The following is a 22140-nucleotide window of genomic DNA, read 5'->3' on the forward strand; positions in this document are numbered from 1 at the left end:
CTCTTTATGCTTCGATAATTAAATCCAAACAATAACAGTGCTACAGTACAGCCATTAGGAAGTAAGCAATTACATCTATAAAAAAATCCGAAGTGACGAAGTGTATCTTGACCATTCTTACTTTTACGACTCCATAAATTATTCTTCCTTCGCCATCGAAAGAAGCAACAGGTGATTCCCGCCTCAACTTAAGTGCAAGAAACTAAGTCAGCGAACCCGGTACTTTGCCCTAGCCGAAAGCAGTGGGCAGATACTACTAGGGATTACGTCCGGGTATCAGACGCTTATCTTTCCCTTTTTCCTTCCCCTTTTTAGAACACCCCTCCGCGCTCTTTTTCTTCGTTCTGGACCCCACCTCCCCTTCACGGGTCACCCCACACGACTTTTTTTTTTTTTTGTTCTGCCGGTTCGAGATTATGGAAAACGCCTTTTTTATTTCGACATGAAAACAGTGCGAAAAGTAACCTTGACGAGGCCACAGCCGGTGTTGCCATATATAAAGTAAAAACCGGTGTACGCACCACAATTCTTTTTTGTGACGCGTGATGTTTTCTTTCGGACGTCTATAAACAAAAGGTAAAAAACGGGAAGTCTTCCTCTCGAGTGTATACACACTCTTCCTTTCTTATTATTGTTTTTTGGAAAAATATTTTTAATTCCCTTTCGTTTTCTTTTCATTTTTTAAAAATCTTTTTGTTTATAAAAAAAAAAGATATTTTTCTCAGAATATCACTCGAAATCGTGCCTCGATTGAATCAGGAGATAAAGAGGTTTTTTAATGTTGACTGTGGATAAGTTCCGTCAAGATAATTGTATGCATTATCGCCCAAACGCTTTTGAGGACTGTTTCGGTTTTGAAAGACTTAATCAGGACAGAAAAGGATATTCTATATATTTGATTGGACTTTCGTTGGATTGTGTATTTTGAAAGATTTTTCCTTTGGAAGAAGTGAACTAGAGAAGCCAAACAAACCATCGAATTGAAGAGTTAAAGATGCTGCAGGTAAATAAATTTGTTATGATTTTTTATTTAATTTTTTAAATAATATTATTGTTTGAAATATAGAATTGTTTTAAGTAATGATTTTAATTATTTTCAGACTTAAAGAACGATGAAAATTATATATAATTATTTATTTGTCTTTTGGAAAAAAAAAATTCTTTCCGACTTATTCAAATTAAGACTTATAAAATTCAAATTAAGAATCACATTCAAATAAAAGAGTAAAAATGTGACAGATAAATTTATGGAACATTTTCATTCTACTTTTGAACATCATTTCAGACTTTAGGAATTATGGAAAGAACATTCAAAAATAATTATTTATTTGTTCTAAAATATTAGAATTATAAATCTGGGTTGCATTTGAATTAAAGAGTTAAAGATATGTTGATAATTTTGTAAGAAAATACTCTTAAAATATTACAAACTAGTATTTTAGGAAATGCAAATATATTTTTCTCGTTTCTAACCTATGAGAAATGCATTTTAGTATTGATAAGATTCGACCGAAAAAGTTATAATTCTAAAATTAAATTACTTTCTATTGTCAAACAATTATTTAATATTAGAATGATTATTTAAAAATATAAAGCAAGGAACTTTTTCTATGAAAATAAAATAGTTGAAAGATTATATAATATCAATGTAAAAGCAAAAATGCAATCTAAAAAAAAAAAAAAATGGAAATTTCAGCATGATTCAAATCTAAATATCTCACAAAAAATTTATATTCATTTTTACTAATTAAATTGAGATCACATAAAAAAAATGGTTGACTTTCTCTTAATTGAAAAAGTTTTTTTACTTAGTAATCAAACAAGTGATTTTCTAATGTTATTTATTATTTATTGAACTATGAAATATTGTACTTTCTCAGAAAGTGACTAGAATAGAAATTCGCAATGCATTATAAAAGTTATAAGTATTTAAATATTTGTGCATTTTTAAATATTCAATACTGGTAAGGATTTTTGAAAGAATCTTGTGTGCAATCGAAAGAAGTCAGAGCTACAAACTTTATATATTATCTTGAAATATTTAATTAAAATAAAAAAAATTCAATCGATTAACTGAATTTTGATAATTTAGATATCATTTTATTAAATCTTAGCAGAAAAATTATCCAAAATATAAGTTTGCACGATAAATATCATTACATGCTCAAAGGGGGAGGGGGAGGTGATGCATAATTTTTTACAATGGCTAATATTTTATTAATATGTAAATAATGAAAATTAAATAATCTAAAATTTATTATACCCAAAACTAAAAGAAAAGAAAAGAAAGCATTAAAAATTAATTACTGCATTTACGCGAAATATAATCATAGCAATTGATAAGAACTCTGAAATTTTTTGCTTCAAGGTAAAACTCTCTTCTCTGCATGATGATCATTTTTGCAGGAAAAACAAAAATCACTATTTCTACTAAATTTTGCTTAAACATTATATCAATGTACTTTTATTTTATATATATATATATATATATATATATATATATATATATATATATATATATATATATATAAATGATAAATTTATGCAAAAAATGCTGGGGATTTACTTCAGATTTTCATTGTCATTGTTCCTAAATATCGGGTGATTAATTTAAAGAGAGAGATTTAAACACGGCCGGATTTAGACGTAAAGAGTCTTCAGGAAGGGCAAATTTATAAAAGGTATACTTCGTTTCCATTTTCCAAATGTATATATTATTGTATATATTATATGTATATATTATTGAGTAAAGCCGAAGCAAATATCAAAAAGCTTTAGCAATAAAACATTTAATAATTACGATCATTTCAAAAAACCATACACAATAACTGTCACTTTGAAAAGAATTAGTTTCAGAATCTTTCTGTAAATAATTAAAATAAATCTTAATTTAAAAGCAAACAGTGGAAACATTACAAAAACTTTTATTATCATCTAAATATTCTCTCCGTATTGATCGGAAAATAAATTTGAAACCATGAGGAAAAAATACTCCTTAAAATATTGATTGATTTTTAAGGGATATTTTATTTTAATTCCAATAAGTTGAAATTTATGAATGAATGAAATTTAATGGCAAATATAATGAAATTTAGTGGCAAAATAAAATCTAAAAAAAAGAAAGAAAAGAAAGAAAGTAATCTGAAAACCTCAGGGCATTTAAGCATCTTCTTATTTTATCTATTTGATTACTCGGTTCTGCGCTTAACCGACCCAATTTTTGGCCGTGTCATTCTCCATTCATAGCTGGATCCAAAATGGGGATTTTGTAGCTTCTGCTCATTATAGCAGCTTTTAGCACTTTTTTTTTTTTTGCAAGATTTTCACCATTAGCGGCCATGCTTTGTTACCGTATCATTTCTACATAATGATGTATTTCTAAACAACAAAAATTTTATCGATCTTAATCGACTTTCATTCATTTAATAATTAGCTAATAAAAAATTTTCCCATTAGATTTCTTTATTTGATGCCGACAAGTTTAAAAAAATAAATTTCTTCAAGGCAATTACCAATCTTTAATTTAATTCTATTTAAAAAATAAACTACAAAATCAATACTCTCATTTATTTTGCCTGCATTTCGCTATTACGAATTTACAAAATTTCAATTCAACGAAGAAAAAAATCAATAAAAAAATTAAGATAAATGCAATGTAGTAAAATTATTTCCATATTTATTTGTATGAAATTTTTTTTGTGGAATGTTTTTCAATTAATTTTTTATGTATTATAAATTATCTTTTTCTTCTATATCCTGTTTTAATTTAGGGCCCACGAAATATTTCTCAGCAAAGGGAATACGTTTTCAAAAAGCCCCATTTCTGACATTTTCTATAATTATGCATTTTAACAATCATTCTTTCCAATCAAGATGTATGAATAAAGAAAATTATGCATTCATTGCATAATTTTCGAGAATGGAACTGGGATATATTACAATAAAGTTTTTCTCTTCCTTTATGAAACAAAGAATGGTAAATAATTTTTTCTCCATTTTTCTTTAAAAAAATTCAAAGAGCTAAAAAACAAACTGAATTAAATTATTTTCGGAATTTAAATAACAAGTACAACATATAATTAATTAATCATTCAATGAAAAATACTGAAAAACAGCGAAGCTGCAGTTACGCAGTGCTTATGTAAGAACCGTCTCTGATTTTGACATAAGGATATCGGGTTTTGTATCTTTATAGCAGTTTTCTTTAATAAGTTGTCTTTTCATACAACGTTTTAGCATTTTTTTTCTCATATACGAAGTGTACAAAGAGATTCTAAATATTAAAACAAATTCAAACTCAGGATGTAAACGAATCTCCACGTTTCAGATTTTTCTTAACTCTTCAACCGGTTGGAACGTAGAAAGTCGCTCCAACGAATCTCACGAAAACCGGCTGGAATGTAAAAAGTCGCTCCAACGAATCTCTCGAAAACCGGCTGGAACGCAAAAAGTCGCTCCAACGAATCTCTCGAAAACCGGCTGAAACGTAGGAAGTTGCTTTCCGAAAACTACTTTAATCAAAATTTTTATTAATGTTTTTTTGGAACAATGCCTGTTGGTCGATCTTTGATCAACTGAAAAACGCTATGTGTTAGATGAATAAAATTTGGCCTTTACATCATTTTGTGGGTTTTAATTAAATTTTGAATGAAATCCGTTCAGAGGAAGTGTATCTACCTACTAAATTTCAAATGAACACGACGAATACAAAAATGTAAAACGCAAGCTAAATAAAATTTTGCTCACAGATTTGGCATCTAAATTGTAAATCCGTGTCAAATTTAAAACTAAATTCGCCAAATTTTGTATTTGGTCATTAGTCTGTCTGCACTTTCATATGCATGTAAATTCGGTAACTTAAAAATGCAGTGATTTAAATAAAAGAAATTCTGCATGTGGTCTTGTGACTACAGTTCCAGTTATGCATCAAATTTTGGTTCATGTCGGTTCAAATGCATCAAAGTTTCAATTGGACCGATTGAACGAATAGCATTGTTCAATTGGTCCAAAGAAAGTTGTCATAATACATATCCTGTTTTCTCATACTTAAATATTAACCACTTGCCAGCGATTAATCACCAAATAAATCGTCAAAGATCGCTCGCTTGTTTATTCTTTCGTATCTATTATCGCTAGTGGCATGGGTTAACTATGAGTAAAGGATTTCTTTATTATACTATGAAGCGTACATCTCTTATGTGTGAAAATAAAAATCTGAGCACTCATGGCGTTCACTGTCTAGTCCAAGCTGCACAATTTTATATGGAGGGGAGAGGGGAGGGAATAACACCTGTTTCAGAGCGCAAAACGAGAAAATTTCGGAATGAACAGTCTCTCTCTTCTTTCTTAATTTTCAATAGACAGTTGCAACTCGTAGAATTTAACAAGCAGCTGAACATTTTTGTCATCCATCATCTATTTTAGGCAAAATATTAGCTACATATGTTATATATTTTAATTAAGTCACTATTTATTACTTTTGTATTTAAAATAATTAGAAAAGCCAAAGAACGAATCCCTCAGCTCCAAACATCAGTCCAGTTTTCATATGAAGCTTTAGACCCCTAAATAATTAATTAATTGTCCCAACTCCATTTTCGAGAGTATCTCAAAAACACTACTACACTGTGCATTTTTGACAGAAAAAAAATTACGACAGAGTTTCCAGCCCCAACTACTATACTGATTTCATCAATTTTTATTTTATATTGTAATGAATATTTAATATTACTTCCTTGCACAGTTAGTATTCTGGTAAAGAAGAGAGTTATATGGATAGCTCTAACAAATGTTGAATGAATGCTAATCAATGACCCCCCGATTTTGGTGACAAACTTTGTAATGAAAAAACAAATATGAAGGACTCTAAATGAATTAAATAATTAAATTTTAAAATAAAATTCTCTCTAAGTTAATAAATTTAAAGAAAAATATTCATTTTTTTTTACTGTAATTCTTTTAACTTAATTACTAAAACTCACGTGTGTTGTGACAATACTCAACACAATTCTATGTGTGCATCTCTTCAATGTTATGTAATTAAGAACAATTTTAAAAAGAAAGCAAAGATGAATCAAGTGTAAAAATTTATGAATGCTCTATGTTTCGGATTAGAGCCTCAAATCCCCATTTTTTCAGCCAATGAAATGTTTTTATCGATATATACTTGAGAGATAAGCAATATTCTTATTAAATCAAAAATATTTCTTTCGTTTTATAGCTTATTATTGATATTCCTTCGTCATAGATATAGATTACAGCCATGTAGTATACTGTTTGACAACGGATTCTAAAACCCACGTTCTTTTGCGCATGCGTTAGGATGGGTTTAATTCGTCAAAATAGGGGTGAGAAGAAAGAAGGAGATGCTTACATCTAATAATAAAATAAGCGCGGATTATTCGTGGACTGAATTAAAATAATATGGTTAGAAACGACAAGATACTTACATACACGTGAAGAAAAAAAACTGATTCATAAGCATCTAATAGGGCGAAAATCAAGATCAAAGAATGACGAAGAATTCCGGGAATGCACTCATCCTTCCGCGTCTCTCCCCTTAATGAGATAGAATCGTCGAAAAGTGTATGTAAAAGTGTACTAAAAGTGTACTATTCGTCTCAGAATACTGAAACGAACAGTACACTAATTTTACTATCATGAAGCATCACTGCATCGATCATGCTTTGTTGGAAGTAAAATTAATCATAGAGGTTGGCTTCTTTGAAGGCAATGACGTAGCGCAGACAAGTGGCGCCCTGCGCATTGGTTGATTCTTTTGCTCTCAGTCATCAGTTTAAATGCCGACCGGAACACGGCTTTATTTTATCATCTTTCATCATGAGACTTTGAAAAGTGCCATTAACGCATTAGCATTTTGTCACTATGATGACTCTTAAGATTGACGCATCAATTTCTGCTATGTTCACATAAGGCTTTGCATTTTTACTTTCTCATGTACGTGATATATATAAAGTATTGTAATCGTCAAAAAAAATAATCGAATTCGATATTTTGACGGATCTCCGCGCTCTAGACCTTCCTGGGTTCGAAAAACACATTTTTGGAGTCTCTCCGTCTGTGTGTGAAAAAGGTTAACCCAAAAAACGCTTTGAACTAGATAGTTGAAATTTGTAATACAGATTTTACATCAAATTTGTTGTTTTCTATCAAATTTTTAGCTAAATCCACTCAGAGGAAATCTGTGTGTCCGGCTGTTCGAATAATTTAAATTCGAATTTTTTAATTTCGAATAATAAAGCGATAATTAAAATATGAAGAGTGACAAATGGATGAAATTTGGTTCTCAGATTTAACATCTATACTGTGGACACCTGTCAGATTTTGGGCCAAATCCAACAAGGGGCTGAAAGTTTGTAGCTTTACACTTTCAGAAACATATAAGCGAGGTAATTCAAAATCGCAATAACATATATATCATATTTGGTATGGGATTTTGTGACTACAGACGTAGTTTTGTGTTAAATTTTTGTTTCAATCGGTTGGGGAAAATGGATCTAAAACTCAAACTCTATTTTCGTTTACTGTTAACTGCATACCAGTCATCAAAAAAAAAGGATGTACGGTAGAATGTTTAATATTTCGTAGCTATATTTTCTATATTTATATGTAGAAAATATAGCTACTATATTTATATATAGAAATAGCTATTATATAGTAGTTATATTTTCTATATACTATTATATATAGAAAATATAGCTACTATATTTTCGTAGTTATATTTCCTTTTTTTTTTAATATTTCGTAGCTAGCTATATTTTCGTCCACGGAAAGGGATGACTTTCTGGGACAACAGTTTTTTAACGGACTACGTGAGAAAGTTGTGGGAAGACCACTCCTGCTGTTTATAAGACGTAATACTTATAAATACTTATACTAGTACAAGATAAAATGAATATTTTTAACTCAATGAATGTTAAGTCTACTTTAACCCTTTCTAGGGCCGTGGGAAGTATGCTTCCCACCAAATTTATCACTCTTTGTATGAAATTATGTAGGTTGGCATAAGTTATGACACATTTTTTTTAGTAAGTCAGAAACTTAGAGGCTTCAGTTCTTTATCTCAGACAAAATGATGTGCCTTGATTTGTTACTTAATTATTAATTAAAAAATAATTAATTAATCAAATTAAATTTATCTAATAAGCCAAATGAATCCCTTTTCTTATTCTAATTTCAAGCCTAAAAATATTTTAACATAATATGACTAGAAAAAAATGGCCCTTTAAAGGGTTAAATTTTTTTTTTAAATCTAATCAATCTAATTAAATTTTTCTAACTAAATTTTTTAATCTGTTTCTTTTTTTTTTCTTTTTTCTTTTTTAAATATTTTGTGCTTGCTTGAATTTTTTATTTGCTTAGGTGAGTTTTATTTTTTTATAAAAAAATAAATCACTAATCTATTAGTTAATAGTCTGAAAGAAAAGAGGGATAACTTGATCTTTTTTTCCCTAAGTTTGTTAAGCTAATGATTTAATGAGGCGGGTTTTTTTTCTTTTATATTATTTGCGTTCTTCTATAATTAAAAGTTCGTCAAATTTACTTTCCTTATTTGTCATTAGTCTACTGATGCAATATTCCTATATGCTGATCTGGATTCAGAAGAAAAAAAATCTTAGAAATCATTCAATTTAATTTTAAAAAAACTACGCTTATGGTGAAAAATGATTACGCGTTCTATAGTTGGTAGCTACTGCAGCCGTTGATGAAATGTTATGGTAGAGGAGAGGGGGGGGGGCATCTGTCATTTTTCTACCGACATCGGAAAAATGATTAATATCTTTGATACGATATTCAATGTTGTTTTTGAATATATATCTCTTTTCTTTATTTTCTTTTAATAAGATGCTCAAAACCAGGAAGAATAATAGCAAGGATGTCAAAGAAATTAAAGGACAACCAGCCCTATTGCCATGAGTCGCTCATAGAATTTTTTTTACATAATGTTAATGAATAACAAATCCCGTGCTAGACAAAAGTTCGTTGTTGTTGTTGGTCGCTGAGAGCAATGACCGCCACGGAATGATCGCTTAGAGAAGTTTTATTACAGATTTATTTTATTTTATTACTCTTAGAACATTTATGAATATCATTAGATCTTTCAATAAAGGAATTCATTAAATAAATGACATCGAACGGTTGAAAGTGCCAGGGATTATTTTATTTGTATATATTCAAATGCCGACGTCTTTCCAAATTATTCTTTAAAATGGGGTCCATTCACATGCCGTCACCGACGAATGTTACGTCACAACGTAAGGCATTCATTTAGATATTAGATAACATGCTATGTCAAGGTTGACGTCGATGTCACGTGAACAAGTTCCATTGCAAGGAATGCATTTACACATTCTTAATGATAGAATCTATTCACCTGACATAGTAGGAAAAATGTGACATGTCAAATACATTCTTCATAATCGGGGTTGTTCACCTGATATTCAACGAAAAACGCATCATCGCAATTCAACATACAACAACTTCATTAATTAGAAGTTATATGTCAAGAACTAAAAAAATTTGTGGAGTGATCTAAATGACTTTACATATTCTAATATAAAGTGGTGGAAAAAAACTTTGAGACCACATATGAAATTGAAAACTTTTAACTTTACTAAGAAAGGTCCATCTAGGTTAAATTTCTTTTCATCCGTGAACACTATTTTTCGCCACAAGTTGGGTTTTAAAACATTAGATGTTGCAAAGTTCAATCTTGCTGCAATATGACGTTTTTCAAGTCTGGGTTTACTTTTGAATTTTGCATATTTGATGTTTTCCGTATTACTCAGAATATTTCTAACTGTTCTAGCCGTAACTGGAAGCTTAAGTGTCGATTTTATTGCTGCAGAATGTGCATTGTCTTTAACAGCCATCCTTATAACACTTCTTTTCATTCTGGTTGACAGTTTTGATGGCCTTCCTCCTCTATTTTTTGTACCATATCTGCATGGATCTGAGAGAAAATGATGAACCACAGTTTTAGACCTCTTGATTTTGCTAGCAATTTGCCTTTCACTCATTCCGCTTCCGCGAAATGCTAAGATTTTCCCTTTTTCAATTTCAGTCAGTAATTTTCCGCTACCCATAGTCTCGGTTGCTTCAACACTCAAAGAAATGATTAGAAAGTGTTTCTTTTCAGTCTCACAACTATCCCTCACAAAATCGTGCAAAAGTTACGTCATCTCATTATGCAAACAATCACTCTTTAAAACTGGTCTCAAAGTTTTTTCCATTTCATTACATTACACATTTTTCCTTTATAGCTACAATAAACGTATTTTAAATTGTAAATTCATTTTTTTATTTATTACATTTTATATATAAGTGTAAATGTAAATTACAAAAAAGATTTGCCTTTTTGAATGCAAAAAAAAAAGTTCAATGGTGGTCTCAAAGTATTTTCCACCACTGTACAGTGCCCACTGTAATCATGGTCCAGTAGCTAATTTCTAAACCTTTGAGGAAGATATAAACTTCAAATTTGAAAAATGCTTTAAATGCCTGAAAGGGTTATACTTTAAATTGTTTCAGTCAATATATATATTTTGAACAAAAATTAGAATAACTAAATTTTATACAATTCCCTGATCTTTGTCGATTTCAACACATATGGCACATAGGCATTTTCAACAAAAGAAGTTCTAATCTTCTGAAATTAAATTAATAGTTATAAATATTTTAAGATCATTATTTTGGACAATTTTAAATCCTTCCAAAGAAGATAAACCAATCAACGGATTTTATTTTCCAGAAGTAGTTGTTGATTGGTTTAAAATAATGGAATTCAAAGCTTCAGTATTCAGAACTCGACCTTTGTTGATCTCAGAGCAATGGAACAATGAAATGGTAAAAATATTTTATGAAAATGACTAACAAGATCGGAAACTATATAAAAATGTGCGCTTCGTAATTTATTTCAATAGTTCATTGATTGAAACTAGAAAAGTAATCATTCTCTAAATCGTTTAAAGCATTTTTCTCATTAGAGCTATCTTTTATCTCTTACGATTTAGAAATTAGCTGTTGGACTAATTTTAGAGTGGATATTTCGTTTATTTTATATAAGGCATCCCATTCTTGTAGCCTTATATGATAAATAGAGTGAAAATCTGTAGTTTACTTACTTCAAATAAATAAATGTAATCACGAAAAAACATTCTTTATAGTGGAGTTTACATATACATTATCACTCGATAAACAAAAAATATCTAAATGAATGCTGTTTTTGGCTATGTTGAGAGATTCATGAATGGGACGTGAAGATGCGTAATGGATTCCAAAATGAAGTTGGCGTTGCAGCTAGACATAATTTTGATGAGTATAAATTGACTCCATTTATATGGCGATGATGTAATGCATTTTACATGTTTTACAATTTTAATATGTAATATAAAAATATACTTTTTTTTCTGTATATGTTTTCTTACTAAGGTTTCTTTGTTGTTTGCTAGCGTCCGATATCCTCAAGTGTCATTTGTTTCTTCGTGCTAGATGGGGCTGCTCTTCCCGCATAGCCTCTGGCTAGATCGGGGTATTGCTTGCATAGCAATGAAATTAAACTATTTAATTTCCACTTGCATTCGCATGAATAAAATTTCCTAACTTGTGTACTATTTAATTTCGTTGCAGATTCTATTCATAAATAGTGTGAGGCTAATTTTCTCTACAAAAGGAATTCCATGAATGATGCAATATTAATTTTTATTATAAATTGAATTTTGTAAATAATGCAATATTATTTTCAATATAAATTCGGTTTCATAAATTGGGCAATATTAATTCATACTGCAGCTGCGATTTCATATTTGTTCAAGATTAGTTTTCATAACAGATGCAATTTTATAAATTGTGCAATATTGGATTACATTTCGAATTTGATTTCATAAATTGTGCAACATTAATTTTTATAATAAATTTGATTTCATAAATTGTGCAACATTAATTTTTATAATAAATTTGATTTCATAAATTGTGCAACATTAATTTTTATAATAAATTTGATTTCATTAATTGTGCAACATTAATTTTTATAATAAATTTGATTTCATAAGTGTAAAAGTTTATTCTTTTTTTTTTTTTCAGATTCGACTTTTTGCGTATGTTCTGATCATTATCTCATTAAAATATGCATCAACAGATGAAGACAATCTTGACAGAAGAGGGAGACATTTACGTGAATTTCCAAATGTTCAGGTAAGAAAAAAAATATCCACTTTAGACTTAAAAATGTGATTCTAAAGTAAACAAAAAGCTCTGTTAAAATTTCTTCTCCTAAATTTTAAATGAGTTGAAGAATCGGGTAAAAACTTTAAGTAACATTTAAATAAGTTTAGTAAAAATGATGTTATTGTTGCCGATGGCACTTGTCATGGACAAGCCCCACTGGTTGAAGTCAGCGATTTTAAGCCGAAAGAGAGCATCTCTTGTTTTCTAGTAGCGCCAACTACGGCCAAGAGTACGATTTTGCTACTCACGCATCACATTCGCTTGCACAGCCCCTTTTTACCTGGGGGCACATTCACACATCTCACAGATAGAACGGACGAATAACAACCATGCCCGAACCGGGACTCGAACCCAGGGACGCCCAGACCACGAGAAAGACGCGCTACCCCTATGCCATGACGCCGGCTACAAATAATAAGATCGCTCAATGAAAAACTGAAGCATTAAGTTGAATTCTGCGCATGCGTGTTATGTTGTTTTTAAAGAAGAATTAATTGGAGGGGATAGATCAAGCGCTGTCCTTTCTAATATTCTCATAGTTTATCAATTTAAATTACTCTAATGATTCAACACTTTTAGAAATAAATTTATAAAATTGAAGAAGTGTGTACAGTTTGCTTTGTTTTATAAAATCGTCAAGAGCCATAGAGGAATGTTTGATATTCATACTCGTATTTTTTCATTTCAGGAATATTATTTTGTAATTTCGTCTGCTGATTAAATGGAATATAGTCGTGATGTATGTTTACGGTATATCATATGTGTTTTGTATACTAGTCGCCTTTAGCGTCTATCTACTTCACCAAGGATATGGTTTTTCTTCCATTTCAATTTATATTCTTAGATTTAACTTCATATTCATGATGCTATGAAGCAGCCAGATATTAAAAATATCTTATTTTAATTGTCATACATTGACAATCATTTCCGCTCATTGGGTATACGGAGCATTTTTATAAACACCGGTCTTATGATATCATGACGATATTAAAAATGAAAATGTATGGTTTATCTGTCTTATAAATTTCGAAGCATTGTAACTTTACTTCTTTATCTGTCTCGTAAGCACGTAAGCTATACAGATATTAAACAGGATTCCAATTTTTTTTTTTTTTAAATTTTCGTCAAAGGAAGAAATTTGTTCAATTAAAAATTTGACGGAACAATGCAAACGGTTTGAATTGTAAGACAATGATATAATCGCTTGTTAGAAATTAGAAATCAAAAAAAAATATATTTTTTAAATTTTATGACGGTGTAAAATTTATTTTTGTGCGATATTTTCGAAAATTATCGTGGGAGAAAGCCAAAATTCAACAATTTTAAATCAATTAAAGTTTTAAAAAGCTAACTCCAAACTGTACATTCCAACCCTCCAAAGATGATATGTACCAAATATGGTAGCTGTAGGTCCAACAATTTGACCTATAGAGTAACAAAACGCATACACACATTCACCTTTACTATTAGTAAATATTGAGCTCTAAAAGATATTTTAATGTTACAAATGTGCGTTACAGTAAGAATGAATAGATGTATGCAATGAGATAAGGAAATAATTGTATCAGGAAGTTGATTTTATTAAATTTTTGTTATATTTACGGAAATATATCAAGAATCGCTTACCTCTCGCCAGAGATAAGTATTAAATGATATTAGACGAATCACAACAGAGAAAGATTATTTTAAAAACGGAAAACATCACATACTTTCTTTCAATTTTTCAAAATTACGACAGTTTGTAAAGGCAGGACGATACGTTAAGGTAGCATATTTTGAATTCACTTACGTTTTACAAAGTAAGAATTATTGGGTATGCCAAAGGTTAATAACATGGAATTCTTGCCTGTACTTGTTATGTTGTATTTGGACACGACAGCTCTAATTAAAAGTTAAAGGGGAAAAAAAAAAAAAGGTAAAAATATTTAAGTAGCCATAGTTCGTTTCCATCTTCATGTTTTCGAACTTCAGAATGTAATCATTGCTATGAATGAAGCTCCGAATCCCTCCCGAAACTAAACAACAATCAAGCGCTTGTGCTATAACCTAGCCCTTTTTATGCATTTACATCTAATAAAATCAAAATCGACGTAATTCAGACACTCTAAATTGTTGAGAATTCAGACAGACATTATATTCATAGATCTGATCTCAAAACTAGATAAAAACCCAGATCCATAACTACGAAGATTGTGCTAATCTGTTATTTAGAAGCTGTTTGATCTTAACCTGATATTCATGTCTGTGATTGTACTTTCATTAATTTATCAATGCAGTCTTCACAAGATTTTTCAAATTTTGTATCTATCTCAAAAGATGGAGGCTAAAATAGAATCACCATAGCTATAACAACATTAGTTATAACAAAAAGAATTTTGATTTCGAACTCTACCTTCATACATTTTCTTGTTCTGCGTGAAAAATTGAAAGAAATAAAAAGAAATAGATATAAAAAAAATCTCCTTTTGCATTAAAATCTGTTTCAAATTCTTTTCACTTTGGCGATGTTCTCCTCTTGTGTATCGTTTGTCGCCAATATCTTGAATTTCTACTAAAAACAAGCGGGAATGTCCTCTTAGGAAATTTCACGCCTAATCTCCAATTAAGATCTTAAGCTCCTCCAATAGAATTAAATTATGGATCTTGGGTAAAGCCGCAAGTACCTTACACAGCATTAGTGAAGAATAGGTAGGAAAAAAATTTTTTGGCTTGTTTAGTTTAGTTATATTAACGTCTCATTGTAAAGCAACATAGGGCTATGTTGAGACGGACCTCGTCATTTTGAACCACGGTCAGATGACGAGGGCAACACCTGAACTGAAGCCCCTCTCTATACCACACCACCGGGAGGACGTTTGGCCCTGACGGATTTAACGTGCAACAGACCCTCTTACATGACGGTTCTTCAGTAGAATCGAGTCTCGAACCTAAAACCTTGCGGCTCGCAAGTCGAGATCTTGTCACCAGGCCACCATGGCCCTATATTTGGCGTGAATCTAACATTTTTACTGAATATATCTGCGAATATGTGTTTTTAATGCGTCTATGTTAACCGAATGAAAGAAAAATTTGATATGAAACTACAATTGTAGTCATGAGATAGCATACCAAATTTCATTGATTTAAGTCATTCAGTTTATGAGTCATTGCGTTCACATGCATTCGAAAATACAGACGAACAGACGGTGAATCCTTTGACATATTTGGTTTAAAATTTGATAAGAATTTAGATTTAAACCTGTGTACCAAATTTTACCAACCTAGCTCTTTTCCTTTTTGATGTCACTTATATTCGAGCAGTTAGACAAACAGAAATCTTGGACGGATTTCGTTAAAAATTCAATAGAAATGTTCATATTTGGTTCTTGGACATACTAAATTTCATCCGTCTAGCTCAAAGCATTTTGAAGTTGTCATATTCGCAAGCAGACAGAATTAATGTCAGAAATGTGTTTTTCGAACTCTGAGAGGTCCAAAACGTGATGATTCATTAAAATCTCGACATCGAATTTCTTCTGCTGATTACTTTACTTCATCTGTACTTTGTATAAGAGGAAATAAAAAAACAGCATTTTTGTAAAATATCCATCTATTTCATCAAAAAATATTTCCGTATGATGTCGCTAAATCTTATCTTCATAACTCATCAGACCCCCGCGGGGGGCACCTCGAAATGAGGATGAGATGCTTCCGGCATGGTGGTTGGATCTCGCCACCCTGGTGTGGTCCCCATCAGATCCCCCACTAATAGGTGGGGGATCTGACTCCTCCCATCCATGACGGGACGTACTTCCTTCGGGGAGGGTTGTACCGTGGCCGGTGACGGCCCTTATGACTCAACCACAGTTCCCGCCAATGTTGCTGTTTCAGTTTTATGGTTTAAATCCGTGTGCCTTCGTGGCGGGTCGGAGAGTTAGATGGTTGACTTCATAACTCATCACTGCTAAGCAATCATGGACAGTGGATAAATCTCTCATTACTAAAGCATAGAATCGAAAATTCCCCATTTAGCATAGATGAACTTCATGCTCTAACATCATCATTAATATCAAATGTAAAATTGAAGGGTATTAATCCTCATTTTATTTATAAACTTTATAGGCATTATTTTTCTATACTATTATTACCTTTATGAAAGCTTTCATTGTTTATATTGGCATATCTATCATTTTGCCTTTGCTTATATCGTGCTGCTTTTGAAAAGTGAAAAAAATTAGTTTTAAACATATCTTAAAATCATTAAATCTATACATGTTTTTAACTATTTCAAAATTTATTAACATTAAAATATGCTTTCAAATTTTCTTTTAGCAAATAGAAACCTTAGCTAATTCTTGCCCAATTAAATTAATACTAACTAATCATCGATCGAGTTTGTAAATTCAAATAAATAGCATGACTGGATTATTAAAATGGCAAAGTTAGCAATTGCCTAAGGACTCCGCAACACTGGTTACCCATATTCTGGATTTTTCTAGCGTTATTTTCAAAAAAAAGAAATTAATTTTGTGGTTTAATTTTATTCAAAATGGACTTTATTCGAACTTATTAGAATTATAATCACCATTTAAGTTTCAGAACATTATTTTTAAAATGGTTTTCGTGTTAACAAATTCTCTAGCATACTAATATGATCTTATTAGTTTTGTCGTTGGCTAATTGCCTTGCAAGTCAATAGTATAACAAATTTTGTGTTAATGTATTTATACCAAATTAAAACAAGCTCTTTTATTTTTTCACATTTAATTTAAAATTGATTTCCAATATCTATTGCCCAAAGAAATTTCTGTAAACGTGAGATATTGGAAATCAATTATCTTGAAAGTGACCAAATATTATATGTGCCATTATTTCAGACTATCATAATATTCACTTAAATATTTCTTATATAGATATTCAATTAAATTCAACTAAAGAACATCAGTATTTAGAAATTGGGAGGGATCTCCTAAATTAGCTTTTCCTATTGGTCTCTGTAGGACTTAATCTGATCATGACTAATAGATTCAATTAGCACATCACCAATCATATGACGAATCTAAACTTTTATCTAACATTTAATGGATGGTTTTTTTTATGTAGAAGTGTAATTCCATGCTCCTTCCTTTCCGAAAGATATAAAATTAAATTGGCTTATAAAAGCAAGATTTGAATTTGCCTCCATTCGTGTAGTAAAGTGCTGGTAACCTTGTTAAAAAAAAACCATTTGACTGCTGATCATTTAGGGTTAGTAAAAATGGAGCTTTACATGATAGAACAACATGTTAATGCATGATTTGAGTTAAATAAAAAGCCACGGTCTCTACGGTTTTGTTGGCACATACGCATTCTTTTATCCAAATTTTCCATGAGCATTTTACATAAATGTTGTTGTATCTCTTTGATGGAGCTTTGAATTTCCTTCTTCAATGGACATGTGCTTGTGGGCTAGTTGGCATAGACATTTGACTTTAAATAATGCCATAAAAAGAAATTTGATGGTGTTAAATCACACGATCTAAGGGGCGAATTCTCAAATTTTGGAACTGTAGCCGCCAGACTTATTATTTTACCAGACTCATTATTTTTGAAATATCTTTCAACAATGGAAACATATTCTATCATGTAACGTTCCATTTTTACTAATCTAAGCTATCAGCTATAAAATGTTTTTTTTTTTTAATAGAGTTGCCAATACTTTATTGCTCAGATGGTGGCAAATTCAAATCTTGCTTTAATTTTGGGACATCCTTTATTGCATGAGTATGGAATAATTTTTTTTTAGTAATCTTAACAAAAAAATTTGTAACATATTTATTTTCAGAATATAACTATGCGCATTAATAATGTTCTTTTTGTGCTTTGCAGAGAACTAGAGAATTTGGATACAACATACAAGACAAATTTCAGCAATCCAGTCACTTCCGGAAAGAAGAAAGAGATTTAAATGGGGTTGTCAGAGGAAGTTATGGCTTGAAAGACCCCAATGGTTCTTTTCGCTTAGTAAGCTACATTGCTGACGACAAAGGATTCAGGGTTCATATATCCTCCAACGAGCGTGGTATGGGTCAACAAAATCCGGCAAGTGTCAGTATAACTCATTTTCCTCCTGTGCGTCCAACAATGGCAGATAGCAGATCTCCAGAAACGCCCATTCGTCAATATGAAAACGAAGGGAAAGGGGGCATTAAAAATAGCGATGATTGGCCTTCTAATTATGACTTCTACGTCCCATTAAAGCAACCAATTGGGAATTCTGAAGAATCATCTAAATTAAAGCCATTAGATTTAGGGAAGCATTTGTTTGAAGCCGGATTTTATGAAAAATCTGCCATTCCCAAGCAGAATATACCAAGTCCTTCAGTTGTGTATGATAACAATTCATTTCGAGATAAGCATCATTCTGATTCAGGAACTCAAGAATTTCAAGAAGATTCTTTCAACGCTTTCGAAAGAGATGATCCCAAGCCATTACCAGCAATCTCAGATGCTAACCCTAATTTCAAATCTACAGTGACTTCATCCACTGGAATTAGAGAAACTAACCATTTTCCAACACGTTTCTTAAGCGACACGTCAAAATTGTTTGATGAACAACGTGGAACAAATAATTTTGCTAAAAAATCTGATCAATTACCGTACGGTATTTTAAACCTTCTATTCAACCATCCCCAACAAAGAGTTCATAAGAATTTGCCAGACTGTGAAAGTGTGAAAAGTGCTGTTTTGTGCAAACCTCCTCCATTTTACTATAAGGATTCCGGATATTTAAACTTTACAGAAAGAAGATCAAGTGATGATAATGATCCAAATCTTACTGATGAATATAGGACACTCACTAATGAAGAAAGACAAAAATTTATTGAATCTATTTTAGCAGACAGATTATTCAAATTTGCTACATCGACTGGGAAAAAATACCCTCCCAATATGTCTTTAAGTGATTCTACAGCACAAAGTGAATTTTTCAGTAATCTGCCTCATAATTCTCAAAAAGGCATTCCTTGTTCTGAAACTAATAATAGAAACAGACAAAATAACATGGAAGATCTTGATTTGACTACTTCTTTAAATAGACCTGTAATATACAATTCGATTTCTAATACACATATTAATTCTTTAATGAAATATGGTAATGACTGGATTCCTCCTCAATTAATTAGAAATACACAGCAACATAATGAACACACGTATTCTCAAAACAATCCTACGCCAATCGATAATGTTGATACCAAAGAAAATACTGGTGGTAACAGAAGACTCGTCCTGTTAACCACCCAGAGTGGAGAAAAATCTGATCAATCTGTTTTTGAACTTTTGAAAAAGCTGAATATACTTGGATTTATTATTCTTCCTGAAAATGATAAGGAATCTCATCAAAAGCTAATAGAACATATTGTGAGTAAGACTACAGAGAAAAAAGACAGCAATAGGAATCCAAATAATGCTCCACAAAACTCAATACAAAATATGACAAAAACGTCTACCCAATCTAGTACTGAATTACCAAATACGAATCAAATAGATGGTGCTAAATTTTTAAATTCTTCCAAACCAGCGCTAATAAACATAACAACAAAAGAAGAAGATGGCCAAAGCAAAGAAAATCAAGAGAAACCAGATAAAAAACTATTGTTGAAGAATTCTGAATTTCTTATCTTAGATGATGTACATGATCCAGAAAGTGGAGACGGCGATTACAATTCGAAGCCACCTGTCACGACTATTGCATCAACTGATCTACCAAACTGGAGGAAGGCATTTGAGGAGGAGTTAAAGGAAGAATATGAAAGAGCTGTGAATAAAAGCCATACTGATCACACAGGAGAGCCGTCTCTAAATCGTGGTATTCCCAATGAAAGAGTTTATCACATTCAAGACCTTCCAACTCCCCTATATGATTCGAGAGGGAATCCTATAAAATCGGAAAACGTTCCTCTTCATCTACACAGGTATATAGCACCAACTGGAATCACTTCTTTTCCGTGGAAGTTTGCAATTCCAAGGCCTGCGCCACCAAGAAGCTTAGTCATACCTCCAAGGCCAGCTAATTTATCTTGAAAAGTGAGCTTATAGACGCTAGGTAAACAGTATTATATAAAACAGTGTAAAGGCAAAGCACAATCATTTAATTTTCAGATTTCTTTTTCATTTTATTTATTTATGTTTGTAAGATATCATTTAGGTCAGAAGCTCTGTACAAGACTTTGCTGCTCAGATATTCAATTCATCCTGAATTCAGCAACTACTGTACAAATGGCTTAGTTTTTTTTAATGGACTAATTACTTTTTTTTTCCTTTGACAGATCATAGTTTGCGCTTTGTATGCTTGATTTTAAGCAAAAGACTTTCATAATTAGTCAGAAAGGACGTTTTTAAAGACTAGATCTGCAGTGAATGGAATTTTTTTTTTCAGAAAGTGATTATTTTAACATGTATCTTCTGTTACAATGTATTATGCATTTGGTACAGATTCCTTGTTACTATGTTTTTGTTTTATTTATATTAGTTTGATAATGTACTTTGTAAAATGATTGAGAGAAACTAAATAAACATACAAAAATATTTTTCAAATACTTGTAATTTTTTTATTTATTTATTTTTGCAAAAAAAAAACGAATATAGAGTATTATTTCTATCACTTAACTTGCACAATTCATGAGATAATAAAAAAATAAGCTACATTCACATGATAATAAAAAGTTAGAAAAAAGGATATCTAAATAAATCTTAAATAATGTATAATATACTATATCTGGAATATTTTCATTTTCTTACTTCTAAATCATTTTCTTCATACCAAATTTTATGAAATTTAACAGATTTGAACACTGCAGATCTTAATTTCAACCGATTTGATAGTATGCAAAAAATGAGTTTAAGGTTTACTGAAGACGTACGGATTCCAACAAATCCATGACTCTAGAACTACTTTTGTGTCAATACCAAAAAGTATGAATTTTCAAAACTGAAACAATTAAATTTCGTCTGAGAATTTCAGGACATTTTATTATAAAGAGTCAGGTCTTAAAAGAAAAATAATTATAAATTGTAAATTAAAGAATGAATATATAATATATATAACATATTAAATATAAATGAATAAAAAAAATAGATACTCTTATAAAGTTCTAAAATTTTAAATAAAATTAAGATATTAAACAAGCATGCAAGTAGGCATTTTTAGGTTATGATACAATATACATTTTATGATTGTATTATTTAAAACAACTCATAAAAATTCAAGAGATCACAAAATAGAATTCCATTTCAATTAAATAATTTAAGAAATTTATGAGTGCTTATCAAATAATTTAATAAAAATACTTTTAAAAATACTTACTTAAGTTGAACTCGCTATTTTATCACTTTATTTAGTTAAAAAAAATGTTCTTTCAAAAAAAAACGTGTGTGTGTTTTTGTCTTTAAATTATGTTATGGAATGAGAATTTGATTAAAATTAAAACTTTGTATTTAACATTTTGAGAACCCATCAAATCCAGATCAATATATTTTTTGATATGAAACTTTTCAATGTTATTAAAAGTTGATTTGAAATTCAATTACATTTTTAAGTGTGTATCCAAGTAAAAAATTATGATACAATTAAAAGAAAAAAATTATTCGCTCCATTTTGACGAGGAGATAAAAAATTGTCAAGGAGATTAAGAGAGTTTTACCATTAATGCAGTTAATTGTTCGCTTTTTAGTCAATTTAATACTAGATTTTTTCTAATTTGTTGTTCATAATTTCTAAATTTTTATTTAAACAATAGCTAAGATTAAAATACTAAATCGAAAATAACTTTTAGAAATATTTTTATATTGATTTCTTTAAATTATTTCTTAAATAAGAAAATAAAACTAAAAATCATTTAAATAATAGTATTTACGCTCAATTAAAAAAATATATTA

The 22140-nt window shown here is 30.4% G+C and overlaps 1 protein-coding gene across 1 annotated transcript; it reads left to right on the forward strand.

Annotated features, from left to right (window-relative positions):
- The first annotated feature begins 471 nt into the window (after positions 1–471).
- LOC129984330 (uncharacterized) lies at positions 472–20760 on the forward strand. The gene is made up of 3 exons (XM_056094193.1): positions 472–1003; positions 12103–12213; positions 18094–20760. The coding sequence occupies exons 1-3, from the start codon at positions 995–997 to the stop codon at positions 20284–20286; spliced, it is 2313 nt and encodes a 770-aa protein (XP_055950168.1). The 5' UTR covers positions 472–994; the 3' UTR covers positions 20287–20760.
- The last annotated feature ends 1380 nt before the right edge of the window (positions 20761–22140 follow it).

This window comes from Argiope bruennichi, chromosome 9 (genome assembly GCF_947563725.1).
Source record: "Argiope bruennichi chromosome 9, qqArgBrue1.1, whole genome shotgun sequence".
In the NCBI taxonomy this organism is placed as follows: Eukaryota; Metazoa; Arthropoda; class Arachnida; order Araneae; family Araneidae; genus Argiope; species Argiope bruennichi.

Bases quoted from the DNA above. Each gene is read 5' to 3' on its own strand.
- LOC129984330 (XM_056094193.1), top strand. The intron at 12,214-18,093 runs GTAAGAAAAAAA...TGTGCTTTGCAG, and splicing joins GTGAATTTCCAAATGTTCAG to AGAACTAGAGAATTTGGATA.